This window comes from Saccoglossus kowalevskii, chromosome 17 (assembly GCF_978046115.1).
Source record: "Saccoglossus kowalevskii chromosome 17, keSacKowa6.1, whole genome shotgun sequence".
NCBI classification, from domain to species: domain Eukaryota; kingdom Metazoa; phylum Hemichordata; class Enteropneusta; family Harrimaniidae; genus Saccoglossus; species Saccoglossus kowalevskii.
The window spans coordinates 32,435,812-32,462,116 of record NC_140657.1 but is presented as its reverse complement, the minus strand read 5'-3'; the positions used below and the strand labels follow the sequence as shown (position 1 = coordinate 32,462,116).

At 37.0% G+C, this 26,305-nt stretch overlaps 1 protein-coding gene and 1 long non-coding RNA gene across 2 annotated transcripts; both read right to left on the bottom strand.

Moving 5' to 3' along the window:
* Nucleotides 1-9,423: 9,423 nt before the first annotated feature.
* On the bottom strand, nucleotides 9,424-10,219 carry LOC102809173 (uncharacterized). The gene is made up of 2 exons (XR_013420919.1): nucleotides 10,132-10,219; nucleotides 9,424-9,482 (listed from the first exon to the last, which is right to left on the bottom strand). It is a non-coding gene; the product is annotated as an uncharacterized LOC102809173 (long non-coding RNA).
* A 473-nt stretch (nucleotides 10,220-10,692) lies between these two features.
* On the bottom strand, nucleotides 10,693-24,440 carry LOC102806928 (protein lev-9-like). The gene is made up of 6 exons (XM_085491996.1): nucleotides 24,293-24,440; nucleotides 23,263-23,400; nucleotides 20,458-20,658; nucleotides 19,797-20,000; nucleotides 19,158-19,334; nucleotides 10,693-10,913 (listed from the first exon to the last, which is right to left on the bottom strand). The coding sequence occupies exons 1-6, from the start codon at nucleotides 24,438-24,440 to the stop codon at nucleotides 10,693-10,695; spliced, it is 1,089 nt and encodes a 362-aa protein (XP_085348122.1).
* Between the last annotated feature and the right edge of the window lie 1,865 nt (nucleotides 24,441-26,305).

Genomic DNA, 26,305 nt, shown 5'->3' with positions numbered 1-26,305 from the left:
ATAATATTACTTACTGATATTTAATATGGAAAATACACCTACCAAGGCAGTGTTTACTAGTAACACATAATATTACTTACTGATATTTAATATGGAAAATACACCTACCAATGCAGTTTTTACTAGTAACACATAATACTACTTACTGATATTTAATACAGAAAATACACCTACCAAGGAAGTGTTTACTAGTAACACATAATATTACTTACTGATATTTAATATGGAAAATACACCTACCAAGGCAGTGTTTACTAGTAACACATAATATTACTTACTGATATTTAATATGGAAAATACACCTACCAAGGCAGTGTTTACTAGTAACACATAATATTACTTACTGATATTTAATATGGAAAATACACCTACCAATGCAGTGTTTACTAGTAACACATAATATTACTTACTGATATTTAATATGGAAAATACACCTACCAAGGCAGTGTTTACTAGTAACACATAATATTACTTACTGATATTTAATATGGAAAATATACCTACCAATGCAGTGTTTACTAGTAACACATAATACTACTTACTGATATTTAATACAGAAAATACACCTACCAATGCAGTGTTTACTAGTAACACATAATACTACTTACTGATATTTAATATGGAAAATACACCTACCAATGCAGTGTTTACTAGTAACACATAATACTACTTACTGATATTTAATACGGAAAATATACCTACCAAGGCAGTGTTTACTAGTAACACATAATACAACTTACTGATATTTAATGCAGAAAATACACCTACCAATGCAGTGTTTACTAGTAACACATAATACTACTTTCTGATATTTAATATGGAAAATACACCTACCAATGCAGTGTTTACTAGTAACACATAATACTACTTACTGATATTTAATATGGAAAATATACCTACCAATGCAGTGTTTACTAGTAACACATAATACTACTTACTGATATTTAATACAGAAAATACACCTACCAATGCAGTGTTTACTAGTAACACATAATATTACTTACTGATATTTAATATGGAAAATACACCTACCAATGCAGTGTTTACTAGTAACACATAATATTACTTACTGATATTTAATACAGAAAATATACCTACCAAGGCAGTGTTTACTAGTAACACATAATACTACTTACTGATATTTAATACGGAAAATATACCTACCAATGCAGTGTTTACTAGTAACAATTAATACTACTTACTGATATTTAATATGGAAAATACACCTACCAAGGCAGTGTTTACTAGTAACACATAATACTACTTACTGATATTTAATCCAGAAAATACACCTACCAATGCAGTGTTTACTAGTAACACATAATACTACTTACTGATATTTAATATGGAAAATACACCTACCAATGCAGTGTCTACTAGTAACACATAATACTACTTACTGATATTTAATACAGAAAATACACCTACCAATGCAGTGTTTACTAGTAACACATAATATTACTTACTGATATTTAATATTGAAAATACACCTACCAAGGCAGTGCTTACTAGTAACACATAATACTACTTACTGACATTTAATACAGACAATACACCTACTAATGCAGTGTTTACTAGTAACACATAATACTACTTACTGATATTTAATACAGAAAATACACCTACCAATGCAGTGCTTACTAGTAACACATAATATTACTTACTGATATTTAATATGGAAAATACACCTACCAATGCAGTGTTTACTAGTAACACATAATATTACTTACTGATATTTAATACAGAAAATACATCTACCAATGCAGTGCTCACTAGTAACACATAATACTACTTACTGATATTTAATACAGAAAATACACCTACCAATGCAGTGTTTACTAGTAACACATAATACTACTTACTGATATTTAATATGGAAAATACACCTACCAAGGCAGTGCTTACTAGTAACACATAATACTACTTACTGATATTTAATACGGAAAACACACCTACCAAGGCAGTGTTTACTAGTAACACATAATACTACTTACTGATATTTAATATGGAAAATACACCTACCAAGGCAGTGTTTACTAGTAACACATAATACTACTTACTGATATTTAATACAGAAAATACACCTACCAATGCAGTGCTTACTAGTAACACATAATATTACTTACTAATATTTAATACAGAAAATACACCTACCAATGCAGTGCTTACTAGTAACACATAATATTACTCACTGATATTTAATACGGAAAACACACCTACCAAGGCAGTGTTTACTAGTAACACAATATTACTTACTGACATTTAATACAGAAAATACACCTACCAATGCAGTGTTTACTAGTAACACATAATACTACTTACTGATGTTTAATACAGAAAATACACCTACCAATGCAGTGCTTACTAGTAACACATAAAATTACTTACTGATATTTAATATGGAAAATACACCTACCAAGGCAGTGCTTACTAGTAACACATAATACTACTTACTGATATTTAATATGGAAAATACACCTACCAAGGCAGTGATTACTAGTAACACATAATACTACTTACTGATATTTAATACTGAAAACACACCTACCAAGGCAGTGTTTACTAGTAACACATAATATTACTTACTGACATTTAATACAGAAAATACACCTACCAATGCAGTGTTTACTAGTAACACATAATACTACTTACTGATATTTAATATGGAAAATACACCTACCAAGGCAGTGCTTACTAGTAACACATAATACTACTTACTGATATTTAATACGGAAAACACACCTACCAAGGCAGTGTTTACTAGTAACACATAATATTACTTACTGACATTTAATACAGAAAATACACCTACCAATGCAGTGTTTACTAGTAACACATAATACTACTTACTGATATTTAATACAGAAAATACACCTACCAATGCAGTGTTTACTAGTAACACATAATATTACTTACTGATATTTAATATGGAAAATACACCTACCAAGGCAGTGTTCACTAGTAACACATATTATTACTTACTGATATTTAATATGGAAAATACACCTACCAATGCAGTTTTTACTAGTAACACATAATACTACTTACTGATATTTAATACAGAAAATACACCTACCAAGGAAGTGTTTACTAGTAACACATAATATTACTTACTGATATTTAATATGGAAAATACACCTACCAAGGCAGTGTTTACTAGTAACACATAATATTACTTACTGATATTTAATATGGAAAATACACCTACCAAGGCAGTGTTTACTAGTAACACATAATATTACTTACTGATATTTAATATGGAAAATACACCTACCAATGCAGTTTTTACTAGTAACACATAATACTACTTACTGATATTTAATACAGAAAATACACCTACCAAGGAAGTGTTTACTAGTAACACATAATATTACTTACTGATATTTAATATGGAAAATACACCTACCAAGGCAGTGTTTACTAGTAACACATAATATTACTTACTGATATTTAATATGGAAAATACACCTACCAAGGCAGTGTTTACTAGTAACACATAATATTACTTACTGATATTTAATATGGAAAATACACCTACCAATGCAGTGTTTACTAGTAACACATAATATTACTTACTGATATTTAATATGGAAAATACACCTACCAAGGCAGTGTTTACTAGTAACACATAATATTACTTACTGATATTTAATATGGAAAATATACCTACCAATGCAGTGTTTACTAGTAACACATAATACTACTTACTGATATTTAATACAGAAAATACACCTACCAATGCAGTGTTTACTAGTAACACATAATACTACTTACTGATATTTAATATGGAAAATACACCTACCAATGCAGTGTTTACTAGTAACACATAATACTACTTACTGATATTTAATACGGAAAATATACCTACCAAGGCAGTGTTTACTAGTAACACATAATACAACTTACTGATATTTAATGCAGAAAATACACCTACCAATGCAGTGTTTACTAGTAACACATAATACTACTTTCTGATATTTAATATGGAAAATACACCTACCAATGCAGTGTTTACTAGTAACACATAATACTACTTACTGATATTTAATATGGAAAATATACCTACCAATGCAGTGTTTACTAGTAACACATAATACTACTTACTGATATTTAATACAGAAAATACACCTACCAATGCAGTGTTTACTAGTAACACATAATATTACTTACTGATATTTAATATGGAAAATACACCTACCAATGCAGTGTTTACTAGTAACACATAATATTACTTACTGATATTTAATACAGAAAATATACCTACCAAGGCAGTGTTTACTAGTAACACATAATACTACTTACTGATATTTAATACGGAAAATATACCTACCAATGCAGTGTTTACTAGTAACAATTAATACTACTTACTGATATTTAATATGGAAAATACACCTACCAAGGCAGTGTTTACTAGTAACACATAATACTACTTACTGATATTTAATCCAGAAAATACACCTACCAATGCAGTGTTTACTAGTAACACATAATACTACTTACTGATATTTAATATGGAAAATACACCTACCAATGCAGTGTCTACTAGTAACACATAATACTACTTACTGATATTTAATACAGAAAATACACCTACCAATGCAGTGTTTACTAGTAACACATAATATTACTTACTGATATTTAATATTGAAAATACACCTACCAAGGCAGTGCTTACTAGTAACACATAATACTACTTACTGACATTTAATACAGACAATACACCTACTAATGCAGTGTTTACTAGTAACACATAATACTACTTACTGATATTTAATACAGAAAATACACCTACCAATGCAGTGCTTACTAGTAACACATAATATTACTTACTGATATTTAATATGGAAAATACACCTACCAATGCAGTGTTTACTAGTAACACATAATATTACTTACTGATATTTAATACAGAAAATACATCTACCAATGCAGTGCTCACTAGTAACACATAATACTACTTACTGATATTTAATACAGAAAATATACCTACCAAGGCAGTGTTTACTAGTAACACATAATACTACTTACTGATATTCAATACGGAAAATATACCTACCAATGCAGTGTTTACTAGTAACACATAATATTACTTACTGATATTTAATAGGGAAAATACACCTACCAATGCAGTGCTTACTAGTAACACATAATATTACTTACTGATATTTAATATGGAAAATACACCTACCAAGGCAGTGCTTACTAGTAACACATAATACTACTTACTGATATTTAATACGGAAAACACACCTACCAAGGCAGTGTTTACTAGTAACACATAATACTACTTACTGATATTTAATATGGAAAATACACCTACCATGGCAGTGTTTACTAGTAACACATAATATGACTTACTGACATTTAATACAGAAAATACACCTACCAATGCAGTGCTTACTAGTAACACATAATATTACTTACTGATATTTAATACGGAAAACACACCTACCAAGGCAGTGTTTACTAGTAACACAATATTACTTACTGACATTTAATACAGAAAATACACCTACCAATGCAGTGTTTACTAGTAACACATAATACTACTTACTGATATTTAATACAGAAAATACACCTACCAATGCAGTGCTTACAAGTAACACATAAAATTACTTACTGATATTTAATATGGAAAATACACCTACCAAGGCAGTGCTTACTAGTAACACATAATACTACTTACTGATATTTAATATGGAAAATACACCTACCAAGGCAGTGATTACTAGTAACACATAATACTACTTACTGATATTTAATACGGAAAACACACCTACCAAGGCAGTGTTTACTAGTAACACATAATATTACTTACTGACATTTAATACAGAAAATACACCTACCAATGCAGTGTATACGAGTAACACATAATACTACTTACTGATATTTAATATGGAAAATACACCTACCAAGGCAGTGCTTACTAGTAACACATAATACTACTTACTGATATTTAATACGGAAAACACACCTACCAAGGCAGTGTTTACTAGTAACACATAATATTACTTACTGACATTTAATACAGAAAATACACCAACCAATGCAGTGTTTACTAGTAACACATAATATTACTTACTGATATTTAATATGGAAAATACACCTACCAATGCAGTGTTTACTAGTAACACATAATATTACTTACTAATATTTAATATGGAAAATATACCTACCAATGCAGTGCTTACTAGTAACACATAATATTACTTACTGATATTTAATTCGGAAAATACACCTACCAATGCAGTGTTTACTTGTAACACATAATACTACTTACTGATATTTAATACAGAAAATACACTTACCAATGCAGTGTTTACTAGTAACACATAATATTACTTACTGATATTTAATATGGAAAATACACCTACCAAGGCAGTGTTTACTAGTAACACATAATATTACTTACTGATATTTAATATGGAAAATACACCTACCAATGCAGTGTTTACTAGTAACACATAATACTACTTACTGATATTTAATATGGAAAATACACCTACCAATGCAGGGTTTACTAGTAACACATAATATTACTTACTGATATTTAATATGGAAAATACACCTACCAAGGCAGTGTTTACTAGTAACACATAATATTACTTACTGATATTTAATATGGAAAATACACCTACCAATGCAGTGTTACTAGTAACACATAATACTACTTACTGATATTTAATATGGAAAATACACCTACCAATGCAGTGTTTACTAGTAACACATAATACTACTTACTGATATTTAATATGGAAAATACACCTACCAAGGCAGTGTTTACTAGTAACACATAATACTACTTACTGATATTTAATATGGAAAATACACCTACCAATGCAGTGTTTACTAGTAACACATAATACTACTTACTGATATTTAATACAGAAAATACACCTACCAATGCAGTGTTTACTAGTAACACATAATATTACTTACTGATATTTAATATGGAAAATACACCTACCAAGGCAGTGTTTACTAGTAACACATAATATTACTTACTGATATTTAATATGGAAAATACACCTACCAATGCAGTGTTTACTAGTAACACATAATACTACTTACTGATATTTAATACAGAAAATACACCTACCAATGCAGTGTTTACTAGTAACACATAATATTACTTACTGATATTTAATATGGAAAATACACCTACCAAGGCAGTGTTTACTAGTAACACATAATATTACTTACTGATATTTAATATGGAAAATACACCTACCAATGCAGTGTTTACTAGTAACACATAATACTACTTACTGATATTTAATACAGAAAATACACCTACCAAGGCAGTGTTTACTAGTAACACATAATATTACTTACTGATATTTAATATGGAAAATACACCTACCAAGGCAGTGTTTACTAGTAACACATAATATTACTTACTGATATTTAATATGGAAAATACACCTACCAATGCAGTGTTTACTAGTAACACATAATATTACTTACTGATATTTAATATGGAAAATACACCTACCAAGGCAGTGTTTACTAGTAACACATAATATTACTTACTGATATTTAATATGGAAAATATACCTACCAATGCAGTGTTTACTAGTAACACATAATACTACTTACTGATATTTAATATGGAAAATACACCTACCAATGCAGTGTTTACTAGTAACACATAATACTACTTACTGATATTTAATACAGAAAATATACCTACCAAGGCAGTGTTTACTAGTAACACATAATACAACTTACTGATATTTAATACAGAAAATACACCTACCAATGCAGTGTTTACTAGTAACACATAATACTACTTACTGATATTTAATATGGAAAATACACCTACCAATGCAGTGTTTACTCGTAACACATAATACTACTTACTGATATTTAATATGGAAAATATACCTACCAATGCAGTGTTTACTAGTAACACATAATACTACTTACTGATATTTAATACAGAAAATACACCTACCAATGCAGTGTTTACTAGTAACACATAATACTACTTACTGATATTTAATATGGAAAATACACCTACCAATGCAGTGTTTACTAGTAACACATAATACTACTTACTGATATTTAATATGGAAAATACACCTACCAATGCAGTGTTTACTAGTAACACATAATACTACTTACTGATATTTAATATGGAAAATACACCTACCAATGCAGTGTTTACTAGTAACACATAATACTACTTACTGATATTTAATATGGAAAATACACCTACCAATGCAGTGTTTACTAGTAACACATAATACTACTTACTGATATTTAATATGGAAAATATACCTACCAATGCAGTGCTTACTAGTATTGTAGAATATTACTTACTGACAACATTTAGAGTAATTGAACTGTATCTGCTTGGTTCTGAATCATTTTCCCATACTCCACATCTAAATTCTCCTCCTTCTGTGTTTTGTATTTCATTTAATTGTAATCTATACCATACTTTCCGGCGACCTGTCAATAGATATTGTATATTTGTATATTGTGTTGAATAAATATCTGTATTTTACCCGTACATGAAAAAGTTCCAATTACCAAACACAATTACACAGAATGTAACCTATAAGTCAGGAATTGGGTTGGTAGTTTTGGAGAAGTAGTTAATATAATCAATAGGATATATATTCACGGATAGGTGTATAGTTAACGAAATGAACATATATGTACATGCTTCATAGATCTATATGGTCTGGTTTGTAGTTTTGAAGAAATTGTGTCCGTGATGACTTCAACTGCCCTTGTTTACAACCATGGAAACTATACTATGTATGTGAAATATTCAATTAATAGCATCATGTCGCTGGTAATTAATCACTTACCAGCCCAACTCTGATTGCCAGTGACTTTTGTACCATCTGATTTGTACCACATTGTTTCTCCTCTCCATTGGACTGTTCTTGGCACATTGCATTCCAATACAACAGTGGACCAAAGGTACACATTCATAACTCCATTGATAATATCATTCGGGCGGCCTTTTAGTTCATATGCAGAATGGTCATTCTCGTCTATTATTAAAAATAACGCATGTAGTGATAATTTCATTACATGAGTTGCCTCATGTAATATTCACAAGGTTAGTAATTGTCCATTTGATAGATTATCTGATTTGAGAAGGGGGGATTAAATGTGCCATGTAAAACTAGATATCATTATCACAAGCTTGCACTATTTTATCCCATATATCAATTTTGTAAGGCAATCATATAATTTTACGCGATTATTGGGACGTTATCTACCTTCGCATTTACCGTATTTCCATTTGAATATTTATACTGCCATACCTCGAACACAACTGGGAGGTCCGTAGTCCCAAGACGAAGATCCACCATTTTGTATACATTTAATTCGACTGTTACCCTGTAAATTATAACCAGCATCGCAGTAATATTCAACCTCTTCCAGGTATCCTTGAGAATATTTTTGTATTTGATTGGTTCTGCTTGGGAATTCTGGTGGTTCTGGATCATCACACTTTTCTGTGAACAGAAATTGATGATGATTTTGAAGTGTAGTGTACCACTCGTTCAGATCGGCAGTGAACATGTATGAAAAAACATATTTCTGTTTAATCTGAAACGCATCGCCAATCAGTTATTATCGTAAGCAGAACATTTCATAGATTTCAACAGAATTTCATAATATTTTTAATTTTGAAGTATTAAATCGAAATGGTGTGATAGAAACCTGATCTTAAAGTGGATTTTTAAACATTACCATAGTGGTTTTGTATGTGTAACTCCGAGGTCAATAAAAACTGTGACAAATTGAATAAGCGTTGCAGGTCAAGAGCATTCAAGAAGATTCATCGTACGCGCCATATTTTGTTTGCTTGTTGTCAGATCCACCTCTCATGGAAAAAAACAAGATCCAGAATAACGAGTTTTTAACCTTTTGTGACAATATATATTTCATAGTTGTAATTTATACGAATTGTGGGAAATAAATAAATAATAAACTCTCAAACTCTCTTAAAACGGGGAGGATCGTCATCTGTATACTTTTTCATATTTTATTTATTTAATTAACACACAACAAAGCCTTAGCGATACATTCGCTAAGGCTTTTTAGCAATTACAAATTTCACATGATCTCAGAGAGCAAGCTTAAGAAATGATTTGTACTCACTGACACAAGATGATATTGTCCCACTCCATGTACCATCCGATTGGCACACTCTCGTATCCGGGCCAATCAACGTCATTCCATCATCGCAAGAAAAGGTGATGATGTGTCCAAACCAAAACGTATTACCTTCAGTGACTGTTTTAACATTGTCACCGGTAATTGGTGTGTCACATAAAATCTCTAATAAATATAAAAGATAGTGCGTCATACATAGAGTGTTTCCACCAGTCAACGTAATCTTGTATACATCAAAGCTACACGTCGAGTATTCCAGTTTCTTCAAACAAGTTGAGGTCAACAGCTATATGAAGCATGTATGTAAGATTGTTGTATACATAAAACACACACTACTTTCATACACATGCAATTGTGAGATATGTATAAATGAAATATACATCAATGCATTGTACGAATCAGTAAAAGTCTAGGTAGGTAGGTTCGTTGTATATATGTACCTCCAGCTAAGATTACACGCAAAAACATATCATATCAAACATCACATCAAACATATCACATCAAACATATCACATCAAACAAACATATCACATCAAACATGTTACATCAAACATAGCTGCCATGTACTTCATACATAATGTATTTACCTTTACAGGTGGGAACTGGATCAGTCCAAGCACCATCCTCTTTACAGTAAATAATTTCCACTCCAATTAATCTATATGGATTGTGGCAGGCAAACTCTATCCTGCTACCATAAATAAAGTTCATATCCCCAACAGTATGCAGTGGGTCAGTTGGCGGGGAAATTGTTGGACAAATTACAGCTGAAATAAGTAAATATAATATCTATATATCTATATGTTTTAGATTGTTATATAAATCGTATTAGGCAGCTTAGACTTATCTGCTGAGTGTTTTTATGGTCAAAAGGTCTGTGATGCCATATGCCAACGGTGAAAGAAAAAACATTACTGTATGTATACGTATTTACAATGTCTGAAAGCTTGTGTATATGATAACATGTTAGATTATCATTGTTTGCAGTGGCTGGGGAGTGCCTCTGCTTACAGTGACAGTAGTATTGTTTGCAGTGGCTGGGGAGTGCCTCTGCTTACAGTGACAGTAGTATTGTTTGCAGTGGCTGGGGAGTGCCTCTGCTTACAGTGACAGTAGCATTGTTTGCAGTGGCTGGGGAGTGCCTCTGCTTACAGTGACAGTAGTATTGTTTGCAGTGGCTGGGGAGTGCCTCTGCTTACAGTGACAGTAGCATTGTTTGCAGTGGCTGGGGAGTGCCTCTGCTTACAGTGACAGTAGCATTGTTTGCAGTGGCTGGGGAGTGCCTCTGCTTACAGTGACAGTAGCATTGTTTGCAGTGGCTGGGGAGTGCCTCTGCTTACAGTGACAGTAGCATTGTTTGCAGTGGCTGGGGAGTGCCTCTGCTTACAGTGACAGTAGCATTGTTTGCAGTGGCTGGGGAATGCCTCTGCTTACAGTGACAATAGCATTGTTTGCAGTGGCTGGGGAGTGCCTCTGCTTACAGTGACAGTAGCATTGTTTGCAGTGGCTGGGCAGTGCCTCTGCTTACAGTGACAGTAGCATTGTTTGCAGTGGCTGGGGAATGCCTCTGCTTACAGTGACAATAGCATTGTTTGCAGTGGCTGGGGAGTGCCTCTGCTTACAGTGACAGTAGCATTGTTTGCAGTGGCTGGGGAGTGCCTCTGCTTACAGTGACAGTAGCATTGTTTGCAGTGGCTGGGGAGTGCCTCTGCTTACAGTGACAGTAGCATTGTTTGCAGTGGCTGGGGAGTGCCTCTGCTTACAGTGACAGTAGCATTGTTTGCAGTGGCTGGGGAGTGCCTCTGCTTACAGTGACAGTAGCATTGTTTGCAGTGGCTGGGGAGTGCCTCTGCTTACAGTGACAGTAGCATTGTTTGCAGTGGCTGGGGAGTGCCTCTGCTTACAGTGAGAGTAGCATTGTTTGCAGTGGCTGGGGAGTGCCTCTGCTTACATTGACAGTAGCATTGTTTGCAGTGGCTGGGGAGTGCCTCTGCTTACAGTGACAGTAGCATTGTTTGCAGTGGCTGGGGAGTGCCTCTGCTTACAGTGACAGTAGCATTGTTTGCAGTGGCTGGGGAGTGCCTCTGCTTACAGTGACAGTAGCATTGTTTGCAGTGGCTGGGGAGTGCCTCTGCTTACATTGACAGTAGCATTGTTTGCAGTGGCTGGGGAGTGCCTCTGCTTACAGTGACAGTAGCATTGTTTGCAGTGGCTGGGGAGTGCCTCTGCTTACAGTGACAGTAGCATTGTTTGCAGTGGCTGGGGAGTGCCTCTGCTTACAGTGACAGTAGCATTGTTTGCAGTGGCTGGGGAGTGCCTCTGCTTACAGTGACAGTAGCATTGTTTGCAGTGGCTGGGGAGTGCCTCTGCTTACAGTGACAGTAGCATTGTTTGCAGTGGCTGGGGAGTGCCTCTGCTTACATTGACAGTAGCATTGTTTGCAGTGGCTGGGGAGTGCCTCTGCTTACAGTGACAGTAGCATTGTTTGCAGTGGCTGGGGAGTGCCTCTGCTTACAGTGACAGTAGCATTGTTTGCAGTGGCTGGGGAGTGCCTCTGCTTACAGTGACAGTAGCATTGTTTGCAGTGGCTGGGGAGTGCCTCTGCTTACAGTGACAGTAGTATTGTTTGCAGTGGCTGGGGAGTGCCTCTGCTTACAGTGACAGTAGTATTGTTTGCAGTGGCTGGGAGTGCCTCTGCTTACAGTGACAGTAGCATTGTTTGCAGTGGCTGGGGAGTGCCTCTGCTTACAGTGACAGTAGTATTGTTTGCAGTGGCTGGGGAGTGCCTCTGCTTACAGTGACAGTAGCATTGTTTGCAGTGGCTGGGGAGTGCCTCTGCTTACAGTGACAGTAGCATTGTTTGCAGTGGCTGGGGAGTGCCTCTGCTTACAGTGACAGTAGCATTGTTTGCAGTGGCTGGGGAGTGCCTCTGCTTACAGTGACAGTAGTATTGTTTGCAGTGGCTGGGGAGTGCCTCTGCTTACAGTGACAGTAGTATTGTTTGCAGTGGCTGGGGAGTGCCTCTGCTTACAGTGACAGTAGTATTGTTTGCAGTGGCTGGGGAGTGCCTCTGCTTACAGTGACAGTAGCATTGTTTGCAGTGGCTGGGGAGTGCCTCTGCTTACAGTGACAGTAGCATTGTTTGCAGTGGCTGGGGAGTGCCTCTGCTTACATTGACAGTAGCATTGTTTGCAGTGGCTGGGGAGTGCCTCTGCTTACAGTGACAGTAGCATTGTTTGCAGTGGCTGGGGAGTGCCTCTGCTTACAGTGACAGTAGCATTGTTTGCAGTGGCTGGGGAGTGCCTCTGCTTACAGTGACAGTAGCATTGTTTGCAGTGGCTGGGGAGTGCCTCTGCTTACATTGACAGTAGCATTGTTTGCAGTGGCTGGGGAGTGCCTCTGCTTACAGTGACAGTAGCATTGTTTGCAGTGGCTGGGGAGTGCCTCTGCTTACAGTGACAGTAGCATTGTTTGCAGTGGCTGGGGAGTGCCTCTGCTTACAGTGACAGTAGCATTGTTTGCAGTGGCTGGGGAGTGCCTCTGCTTACAGTGACAGTAGCATTGTTTGCAGTGGCTGGGGAGTGCCTCTGCTTACAGTGACAGTAGCATTGTTTGCAGTGGCTGGGGAGTGCCTCTGCTTACATTGACAGTAGCATTGTTTGCAGTGGCTGGGGAGTGCCTCTGCTTACAGTGACAGTAGCATTGTTTGCAGTGGCTGGGGAGTGCCTCTGCTTACAGTGACAGTAGCATTGTTTGCAGTGGCTGGGGAGTGCCTCTGCTTACAGTGACAGTAGCATTGTTTGCAGTGGCTGGGGAGTGCCTCTGCTTACAGTGACAGTAGTATTGTTTGCAGTGGCTGGGGAGTGCCTCTGCTTACAGTGACAGTAGTATTGTTTGCAGTGGCTGGGGAGTGCCTCTGCTTACAGTGACAGTAGCATTGTTTGCAGTGGCTGGGGAGTGCCTCTGCTTACAGTGACAGTAGTATTGTTTGCAGTGGCTGGGGAGTGCCTCTGCTTACAGTGACAGTAGCATTGTTTGCAGTGGCTGGGGAGTGCCTCTGCTTACAGTGACAGTAGCATTGTTTGCAGTGGCTGGGGAGTGCCTCTGCTTACAGTGACAGTAGCATTGTTTGCAGTGGCTGGGGAGTGCCTCTGCTTACAGTGACAGTAGTATTGTTTGCAGTGGCTGGGGAGTGCCTCTGCTTACAGTGACAGTAGTATTGTTTGCAGTGGCTGGGGAGTGCCTCTGCTTACAGTGACAGTAGCATTGTTTGCAGTGGCTGGGGAGTGCCTCTGCTTACAGTGACAGTAGCATTGTTTGCAGTGGCTGGGGAGTGCCTCTGCTTACAGTGACAGTAGCATTGTTTGCAGTGGCTGGGGAGTGCCTCTGCTTACAGTGACAGTAGCATTGTTTGCAGTGGCTGGGGAGTGCCTCTGCTTACATTGACAGTAGCATTGTTTGCAGTGGCTGGGGAGTGCCTCTGCTTACAGTGACAGTAGCATTGTTTGCAGTGGCTGGGGAGTGCCTCTGCTTACAGTGACAGTAGCATTGTTTGCAGTGGCTGGGGAGTGCCTCTGCTTACAGTGACAGTAGCATTGTTTGCAGTGGCTGGGGAGTGCCTCTGCTTACAGTGACAGTAGCATTGTTTGCAGTGGCTGGGGAGTGCCTCTGCTTACAGTGACAGTAGCATTGTTTGCAGTGGCTGGGGAGTGCCTCTGCTTACATTGACAGTAGCATTGTTTGCAGTGGCTGGGGAGTGCCTCTGCTTACAGTGACAGTAGCATTGTTTGCAGTGGCTGGGGAGTGCCTCTGCTTACAGTGACAGTAGCATTGTTTGCAGTGGCTGGGGAGTGCCTCTGCTTACAGTGACAGTAGCATTGTTTGCAGTGGCTGGGGAGTGCCTCTGCTTACAGTGACAGTAGTATTGTTTGCAGTGGCTGGGGAGTGCCTCTGCTTACAGTGACAGTAGTATTGTTTGCAGTGGCTGGGGAGTGCCTCTGCTTACAGTGACAGTAGCATTGTTTGCAGTGGCTGGGGAATGCCTCTGCTTACAGTGACAGTAGCATTGTTTGCAGTGGCTGGGGAGTGCCTCTGCTTACAGTGACAGTAGCATTGTTTGCAGTGGCTGGGGAGTGCCTCTGCTTACAGTGACAGTAGCATTGTTTGCAGTGGCTGGGGAATGCCTCTGCTTACAGTGACAGTAGCATTGTTTGCAGTGGCTGGGGAGTGCCTCTGCTTACAGTGACAGTAGCATTGTTTGCAGTGGCTGGGGAGTGCCTCTGCTTACAGTGACAGTAGCATTGTTTGCAGTGGCTGGGGAGTGCCTCTGCTTACAGTGACAGTAGCATTGTTTGCAGTGGCTGGGGAATGCCTCTGCTTACAGTGACAGTAGCATTGTTTGCAGTGGCTGGGGAGTGCCTCTGCTTACAGTGACAGTAGTATTGTTTGCAGTGGCTGGGGAGTGCCTCTGCTTACATTGACAGTAGCATTGTTTGCAGTGGCTGGGGAGTGCCTCTGCTTACAGTGACAGTAGCATTGTTTGCAGTGGCTGGGGAGTGCCTCTGCTTACAGTGACAGTAGCATTGTTTGCAGTGGCTGGGGAGTGCCTCTGCTTACAGTGACAGTAGCATTGTTTGCTGTGGCTGGGGAGTGCCTCTGCTTACAGTGACAGTAGCATTGTTTGCTGTGGCTGGGGAATGCCTCTGCTTACAGTGACAGTAGCATTGTTTGCAGTGGCTGGGGAGTGCCTCTGCTTACAGTGACAGTAGTATTGTTTGCAGTGGCTGGGGAGTGCCTCTGCTTACAGTGACAGTAGCATTGTTTGCAGTGGCTGGGGAGTGCCTCTGCTTACAGTGACAGTAGTATTGTTTGCAGTGGCTGGGGAGTGCCTCTGCTTACAGTGACAGTAGCATTGTTTGCAGTGGCTGGGGAGTGCCTCTGCTTACAGTGACAGTAGCATTGTTTGCAGTGGCTGGGGAGTGCCTCTGCTTACAGTGACAGTAGTATTGTTTGCAGTGGCTGGGGAGTGCCTCTGCTTACAGTGACAGTAGCATTGTTTGCAGTGGCTGGGGAGTGCCTCTGCTTACAGTGACAGTAGTATTGTTTGCAGTGGCTGGGGAGTGCCTCTGCTTACAGTGACAGTAGCATTGTTTGCAGTGGCTGGGGAGTGCCTCTGCTTACAGTGACAGTAGCATTGTTTGCAGTGGCTGGGGAGTGCCTCTGCTTACAGTGACAGTAGCATTGTTTGCAGTGGCTGGGGAGTGCCTCTGCTTACAGTGACAGTAGCATTGTTTGCAGTGGCTGGGGAGTGCCTCTGCTTACAGTGACAGTAGCATTGTTTGCAGTGGCTGGGGAGTGCCTCTGCTTACAGTGACAGTAGCATTGTTTGCTGTGGCTGGGGAGTGCCTCTGCTTACAGTGACAGTAGCATTGTTTGCTGTGACTGGGGAGTGCCTCTGCTTACAGTGACAGTAGCATTGTTTGCAGTGGCTGGGGAGTGCCTCTGCTTACAGTGACAGTAGCATTGTTTGCAGTGGCTGGGGAGTGCCTCTGCTTACAGTGACAGTAGCATTGTTTGCAGTGGCTGGGGAATGCCTCTGCTTACAGTGACAATAGCATTGTTTGCAGTGGCTGGGGAGTGCCTCTGCTTACAGTGACAGTAGTATTGTTTGCAGTGGCTGGGGAGTGCCTCTGCTTACAGTGACAGTAGTATTGTTTGCAGTGGCTGGGGAGTGCCTCTGCTTACAGTGACAGTAGCATTGTTTGCAGTGGCTGGGGAGTGCCTCTGCTTACAGTGACAGTAGCATTGTTTGCAGTGGCTGGGGAGTGCCTCTGCTTACAGTGACAGTAGCATTGTTTGCAGTGGCTGGGGAGTGCCTCTGCTTACAGTGACAGTAGCATTGTTTGCAGTGGCTGGGGAGTGCCTCTGCTTACAGTGACAGTAGTATTGTTTGCAGTGGCTGGGGAGTGCCTCTGCTTACAGTGACAGTAGCATTGTTTGCAGTGGCTGGGGAGTGCCTCTGCTTACAGTGACAGTAGTATTGTTTGCAGTGGCTGGGGAGTGCCTCTGCTTACAGTGACAGTAGTATTGTTTGCAGTGGCTGGGGAGTGCCTCTGCTTACAGTGACAGTAGCATTGTTTGCAGTGGCTGGGGAGTGCCTCTGCTTACAGTGACAGTAGCATTGTTTGCAGTGGCTGGGGAGTGCCTCTGCTTACAGTGACAGTAGCATTGTTTGCAGTGGCTGGGGAGTGCCTCTGCTTACAGTGACAGTAGCATTGTTTGCAGTGGCTGGGGAGTGCCTCTGCTTACAGTGACAGTAGTATTGTTTGCAGTGGCTGGGGAGTGCCTCTGCTTACAGTGACAGTAGTATTGTTTGCAGTGGCTGGGGAGTGCCTCTGCTTACAGTGACAGTAGCATTGTTTGCAGTGGCTGGGGAGTGCCTCTGCTTACAGTGACAGTAGCATTGTTTGCAGTGGCTGGGGAGTGCCTCTGCTTACAGTGACAGTAGCATTGTTTGCAGTGGCTGAGGAGTGCATCTGCTTACAGTGACAGTAGTATTGTTTGCAGTGGCTGGGGAGTGCCTCTGCTTACAGTGACAGTAGCATTGTTTGCAGTGGCTGGGGAGTGCCTCTGCTTACAGTGACAGTAGCATTGTTTGCAGTGGCTGGGGAGTGCCTCTGCTTACAGTGACAGTAGCATTGTTTGCAGTGGCTGGGGAGTGCCTCTGCTTACAGTGACAGTAGCATTGTTTGCTGTGGCTGGGGAGTGCCTCTGCTTACAGTGACAGTAGCATTGTTTGCTGTGACTGGGGAGTGCCTCTGCTTACAGTGACAGTAGCATTGTTTGCAGTGGCTGGGGAGTGCCTCTGCTTACAGTGACAGTAGCATTGTTTGCAGTGGCTGGGGAGTGCCTCTGCTTACAGTGACAGTAGCATTGTTTGCAGTGGCTGGGGAGTGCCTCTGCTTACAGTGACAGTAGCATTGTTTGCAGTGGCTGGGGAGTGCCTCTGCTTACAGTGACAGTAGCATTGTTTGCAGTGGCTGGGGAGTGCCTCTGCGTACAGTGACAGTAGTATTATTTGCAGTGGCTGGGGAATGCCTCTGCTTACAGTGACAGTAGCATTGTTTGCAGTGGCTGGGGAATGCCTCTGCTTACAGTGACAGTAGCATTGTTTGCAGTGGCTGGGGAGTGCCTCTGCTTACAGTGACAGTAGCATTGTTTGCAGTGGCTGGGGAGTGCCTCTGCTTACAGTGACAGTAGCATTGTTTGCAGTGGCTGGGGAGTGCCTCTGCTTACAGTGACAGTAGTATTGTTTGCAGTGGCTGGGGAGTGCCTCTGCTTACAGTGACCGCAAGTTGGAATCCTATGTTTCGTAATTGTAATGTATGTGTGTGTGTTTGTTTGTTTGCCTGTATATAATTACATTGAAATCACGTTAGGCGTCCAACACGATAAATGCGTCTGGATATTATGTTGTATTTGCTTTCTAGAAGCTGAAAAATTCAAGTTTCATTCGTTAATTCATTCTGTACTGTATATATCATACACACACTAATAGAAACTTTCTGCTACTCATCAAACATATTCTGCTAAATACCAACACGTCCTATTGTTTATATAAGTAGATAATATTTGGTAATCGTTGTTTTAAACAACTCTATTAAAAATAGATAGACAATTAGAGCAATGGCGCTTTATTCTTTAGCATAGAAGCAAGTACTTGTGTTTAAACATTCATAAGTAAACATCATAAAAACAAATGACCAATCAGGGGTTGATTTAGAACGATAACAGAGTCGTCTGTTTGAACAATAATAATAAAGTAGCGACACAGTGTAGGTGTATGTTACCACAGTTTTTATGCCAAGTATTTACACAATTTTAAATATTGTTTTGGTTGTTACAATGCAGAGCATAAAGCTGTGGTTGATATAGATTGTTATAAATATACATGTTTGTTGTATATTATTCATGAGAATAATGCGAAAAAGTAAATAACAATAACCTCTCACCTGAACAAGTTGGCAGTGTTTCTGTATCCCACTGCCCATTGGACTGGCATATCGCTGTATACGGTTCTGATATTATGTAGCCAGCTTTGCAATGAATATTGATGATAGAACCATAAAAGAAATCGTCTACTTCCAGTATCCCGGTTTCTGGTACGTCTGGACTAGCACATGACACCTCTGAAAGGTAATTTACAGTGTAAACTTACTCATCTTGCAACGCAGTTTAATGTACATATAATGTGCTTTTATTCAATGACGAGGTTTTTTAAAACTAATTTCATGCATCACAATACATACTTATGCAATAAGGTCCCCTAAACCCCTATTGTTATGTAAAACGTAGTGCTGTTGGAAGTAAATAAAATGGCGGAATATACAATTCCTTGCCAAAAAGAGCTGTACTTGATGTATTCTTTTAGTATACTTAAATACTTCTTATCATCAATAAATTAGTATGATTTAAGTGTACTAAGTATTTCTCCCTAACTATGGAGGCAATATAATTTGTGTACATTGCAATTGGAACACGTACAAGAAGTAAAATAAAATATACGTACAAGAATGTTGTCTTGAAATGCGTGCTTATAATTTATCTCTAATCATATACGGTTAAATGTTAAAAATAAGATGATAACTCACTCCAACATGCGTTTTGTGGAAATAACCATGTACCATCTGCCAGGCAAGTTGCATAGTAATCTTCAGTGATAAAATAATAACCTTCGCTGCACTCATATTTAACACGTGTATTGACACTGACGTAACCTACATTTTCACCAACAAGTTTAACAATGTCATGTTCAGACTTGTTTAGCAAAGATTTGTCACATACATATGGAAGTGCTGTAATAAAACAGATTATAATCATAGAAATATTGAGAGTACATTGTAGATTTATGAGCATCATGTGGTATGGGTACGTTACAAAATTTGTAAGATATAATTATGTACGCGCACCAGAATTCATCTCAAATTAGCCTCAGTACATCAGCAACTATTTATGAAATAACGTCCTCGAGCTAATTTGCATAATGACAATATACCAATATTGTTTTATTTCAGTGTAGCTATTTATTATTATGTCCCGTTGTAGTCATTTACATTGTACTCCCGGGGTCACAATACGAAAACAATTTGACGGAAAATGTATACCCTTTCTTCATGTAGACGTCGGCTATGTACGATTTTTATGGATTTTAGGGTATTAAATTGACACCTAAAAGCGGCTCTATTTGGCGGCATATACTTAAACAACTCTCTAATGGAAGTATCCCACCCTCCACCCGCCAATTATACTTACTGTCTTCAGCTAGACATCGCGGGGCTTCACCGCTCCAGCCATTTCCACTCATACATGTCAATTTCGATTGACCAGGTACCATGATATACGTGTTATCACATGAAAATATAACGTGTACACCATATTCATTCTCTTCAGGTAAAACAAGTTCAATATTTCCATTCACAGGATGTTGTAGAAGCGGACATATTGGCCAGCCACCTGGAAAAAGTGGGTCTCTATATCAACAAATTATCACATGAACACATGATCATGGTTCCCTGTCACAAGAAATATACATATTTGCCAATCTTCTTGTAAATTATATTTGAGGTCTAATAATACAATTAAAAGGGCGGTGGTCATCGCACAGCGCATGTTCAAATTTCATGTAAACAAACAAACCATTTACGCGTTGTGTACGCCGCATATGTGTGCGCGACTTGGTCATATTACCCCTACGCGCGACTTATTCATATTGCCCTTACGCGTGACTTGGTCATATTGCCCTTACGCGCAACTTGGTCATATTGCCCTCATGCGCGACTTGGACATATTGTCCTCATGCGCGACTTAGTCATATTGCCCTCATATGTGACTTCGTCATATTGCCCTTATGCGCGACTTGGACATATTGCCCTCTTGTGTGATTTGGTCATATTGCCCTTATAGTCAATTACGTCAATCTAACATAAACCACATCTCAAGTTGTAATTGTTATTAGTCTCTGCTCAGACGCAGTCCGAGAACGGGGATATATGGACATTCAAAATTCACACATACATCTCACATAATATTATACATATGCACATCAATTGGTTTCACGATCTGATTCAAGATTGCCGAATTGCGGTAATTTTTGAACTGAAAAATGGCTGACTGGCGGCCATTTTGCCTTAATGAATTCGGTTTTAATGCCATATCTCTGACTGATTTTGTTAAAATTTTAAATATTCATTATACATCATCTCATAGATATAGATATATTGGTTTGACGATCCTATTCAAAATGGCCACAAATGATTGCCATTTTTGTGCTAAAAATCATCTAAAATCAAACACTTCTGGCATTCCGGAACCGGATCAAGGTCGTTTGTGAGTGGATTTTGTTCAAACATGATGTCAGTCACGAGTGCGTACATACTTTATAATATTTATAACAATTGTATCATATCAAATTGTTTGTATTATTTAAAATAATTTGAGTGTATAGAAACTCTGAGGCGTCAAACATGTGTCTGGTAAACTTGTGGGAACAAAACAAATGTCAATATTCCATGGGAAAGGAATGTCAATATTCCATGCAATACTGAAAGAATTTAAACATGTTGACTGTTTAATTGTCACATAATTAATAGTTATTAGCGTAATTAATATATCAATAATCAACAAATTTACTGACGACACTATGATGGCAGGAGTATCTATTTTAATTACAAAACAATTAAATAAACTAAAGCTACAATAGCCGTGTACATGCATATACATTTAAGGTAGCGAGACTATTATTTGTGTTGAAAATTACGATTTTCACATTTATTTATTAATTGATGAAATGCACGATAAACTTTCATCTGACAAAGTCAACGTAACCTAAAATGTCATGTAAGTTGGTTAAAATGTAGATTTTCTGAAGGGAAGCAAGGCAGCTTCAGTAGTGTTTTCTAAAATCAACAACACAGGTTTAATTTGTGTGCCTATAAGTTTCAAAGAAACTCAAGACAAAGCAATGTTAGGATGTGTCATCAGTAGCTATCTGACACACAATGAGTGTTTCCAAACATTTGAGTGGTTTGTCTCCGCCCCTGTTTATTTCACAGATTAGTCATTTGCATATGAATGTGTCAGACACAAGGTCACACAGCCACTGAAAAAAATCATAGATTTTAGTGTTTTCATCTGCCGTTTTATCGAACTATAGCTATCCCATTCCTTTATTTTGTTTTGGTTTCCAATAGCCTTACACATTTGGATGCCCCTACACATGTTAAAACAGACCTTGATGGGAAAACGAATTGCTTGTGCAGATAAACAAGCTTGAAAATCTTTGCTGTGACTTCATCGACGTTTTCTAGGAGTTTATGTTTTTCAAAATACAAGGTCTTTAACAAAAAATAACGTATACTTATTGTCGTCGGATTAACACCAAATTTTCACAGCTTTAAGGTGACAGTGAGAGGAACTTGAATGTGTCCAGACAAACTATTTCATCGATTATTTACCAACGAGTTCTGGTTTGAGTTGGGAGCAATGCGACTAAAACAGTAATTGAAATTCAGCACACTATTTTTTTAAATGCGTTGCTTGAATAAAACTGACCAGACACATTCAATTTACCAGTCTATTGAACAACTAGGAAAAGTGAAAAAAATACTTCTTATCGCCAGCATAAATGCGTAATTATTTTTTTTACAGAAAAAGTAATTTTTCACCTTTGATTGAGTAACGCGTCGTAGAATGCAGATACCGGCATGCAAAATACACTTGTGAAAAGCTTGAAGTCTGGCGATTCTAAAAATATATACTTTCCCGGGTCTATTTGTAGTCATTTAGTCACAATTAGAAGATGAAAACAAGTATGCAAATAATAGTCCCGCTACCTTAATTGAATATTACACAAATATGTACGAGAATTTGGAGTAACTATTACTAGTATTCTGATATAGTTATTCTTTTTTAGAAAGATGGTGACTTGATGAATCATTAGAAAAAAGTTTTTTTTTACCTGAATTTCCACAATTATTATGGTATAAGTTACAGCATTAATGCAAGTAAAATGCGATTAGTACAAATTATGAAATATGAAAACACTGTAATGATACTAACCTGTAGGTAAGCAACTCAATCCACAAAATCCATCACACAGACACATTTCACCGCTAATACATTCTTCATTGGCAGCACAGCTCACGCCGCATTTGTACGAAATGGCATAGAAATCATTTCTTGGTGGACAGATTATTGCTATGAAAAGTAAACAAGGTGAGAAGTGAAACACGAATGAATGTGTCAACTCAACACATTACGTCAGTTTTACTGGAGAATTCTCACTTTAAAATGTTGTCATAATTATTCTACCAGTCATATGTATTTTTACATTAACTTCACCAAATACGAGTCATAATACTTTTTCACATTTTCCAACATTTGGATCAAGACCCGTAGACAATAGAAAGTGGTGTCCATTTGGGTAATAATGTGCAGGCAATATGTGACAACAATTATAGCGTACAAAGGGATAATAGGAAACTGTCACCATAGTTACATATAAAATACTCCTTATCGATGAATACATGTTACATATAGTATGGTTTTGTTTCAGTATACTCAGAATTGTTCTTTTTAAATGCCAACTGACAACTGTTTGTGAAAAATAAAAGCGCATAATGTTTTTTATATTTTTATTTTATATATTATATTTTTTTTTCAAAACGTTTGATCAAGAAGTGCAGCAAATGGAAAATTATGCTATTTGATCCAAAATTACTAAGAAAGTATAGAAAAGTATCTAAAAATGCTGCAGATAAAATTATGGCATTTAATTCATGTGACTACCGGGAGATTATTGCCATTCTTCCAATGTTGAATACTGAGAAATATTCAAAATTCACATTTCTGATGTTGAACTTCATGCTTCAACTCGTCATTCTATAATTCACGCGATTTAATGACTAAAATTTCAGGAAAAACATTTAAGCACATTCAATTTATCAACAAAGTACAATATGTGTACATTTTTTTAATATTAAATTAAAATTTTCCAAAGGGATATTAATTAAGAGCATTCATATAGACAATGATACAATGTTCAAATTTCACGTGTCACAGTTTTATAGTTCATGAATAATATACTTACTTGAGCTTACTTGTGATCGATATGTAGGTCTAGATCTAGGGAAAACATCCTGGCAAATACATGTAGAAAGAAAAGAAACCATCAGAACCATCAAATAGAATTTTGACATGATGAATTCGTGTACAGCTAACTCCGACATTGACAACATAGTTGGCGGATACGCAACAATTAAACACTAACACCCAATGTATGTGTTCAATACTGTACTGCCCTTGTAGTGAGTCAACTCACTCGCTATATTTACTTAACAGTTACTTCAACGGGCACTAACATGGAGCCAATAGCAAACAGTTACTAAAGAGAAAGTATAATATTATTCATAATAGCGAGATAGACATACTTTCACGGGCCAAGCAAAAAAACACCCTTTGCTTAATGCCTGAAATGCAAATTGCACAATAAAACAGGATATATATATACAGAATAAATTCATTGTAATGACCCTAAATTTCCTATTCTAGTTAAGGTAATACAATGTCTACAGTTATTAAAGAAACAAAGGGGAAATAAAATCCGAATAGGATAATAATTCAATTATTTGTATTGATTACATTCCATTGTCTTGTTTAATAAATTAAACTTACATGCCCATGCAGATCTGAGAACAAAAGTCATAACAGGGAAATTTAAGAACACGAACAAAAATCATAAAACATTCCACTAGAGCAAAACAAAACAAGCACACCACTCTAGCTAGTCAAATCAGAGAAAGAGGAGAAAAATACACGGATCTCAAAGAAGGTGAAGTTGTTTAGAAAATACTGAGCACATCCTAGGCCACATACTTTTTTTGTATAACATAGTTTATCAAATAGTTTCTGAGAGAAACCAGAGTTCTACATATTAAGAAATTATCCGTGTTTTTAACCCCAAGCTCAGAATATCTGCCAAAAAAAAGCTCTTGAATGTTATGGCTTGACAATTTCCAGAAACTTTTTCGTTTAATAGTTTGAACGAAAGAATACTATGAGTGCATAAATACAACAGACCAGGCATAGCGAATGTAAAATAATGTATACCTCACAAATAAGTAGAAATCTGGCTCTCATGGTCAAATTCAAGGCAATTATCCAAATGTGATGCATGAGACGCAGATACAGATTATGGGGTGCTATCACCGCCAAAATAGAATTATGTCAATATCATTTAATTATTTCACCATTATTTCAATATCTTTCTATTATTTTACAATTATTTTAATATCTTTCAATCAATTCAACATTATTACAATATCTTTCAATTATTTCACCATTATTACAATATCTTTCAATTATTTCAACATTATTACAATATCTTTCAATTATTTCAACATTATTACGATATCTTTTTAATTATTTCATCATTATTTCAATATCTTTCAATTCTTTCACCATTATTTCAATATCTTTCAATTATTTCACCATTATTTCAATATCTTTCAATTATTTCATCGTTATTTCAATATCTTTCAATTATTTCACCATTATTTCAATATCTTTCAATTATTTCACCATTATTTCAATATCTTTCAATTATTTCATCATTATTTCAATATCTTTCAATTATTTCATCATTATTTCAATATCTTTCAATTATTTCATTATTTCAATATCTTTCAATTATTTCACCATTATTTCAATATCTTTCAATTATTTCACCATTATTACAATAACTTTTTAATTATTTCACCATTATTTCAATATCTTTCAATTATTTCACCATTATTTCAATATCTTTCAATTATCTCATTATTATTTCAATATCTTTCAATTATTTCATCATTATTTCAATATCTTTCAATTATCTCAGCATTATTAAAATATCTTTCAATTATTTCATCATTATTTCAATATCTTTCAATTATTTCATTATTTCAATATCTTTCAATTATTTCACCATTATTTCAATATCTTTCAATTATTTCACCATTATTACAATAACTTTTTAATTATTTCACCATTATTTCAATATCTTTCAATTATTTCACCATTATTTCAATATCTTTCAATTATCTCATTATTATTTCAATATCTT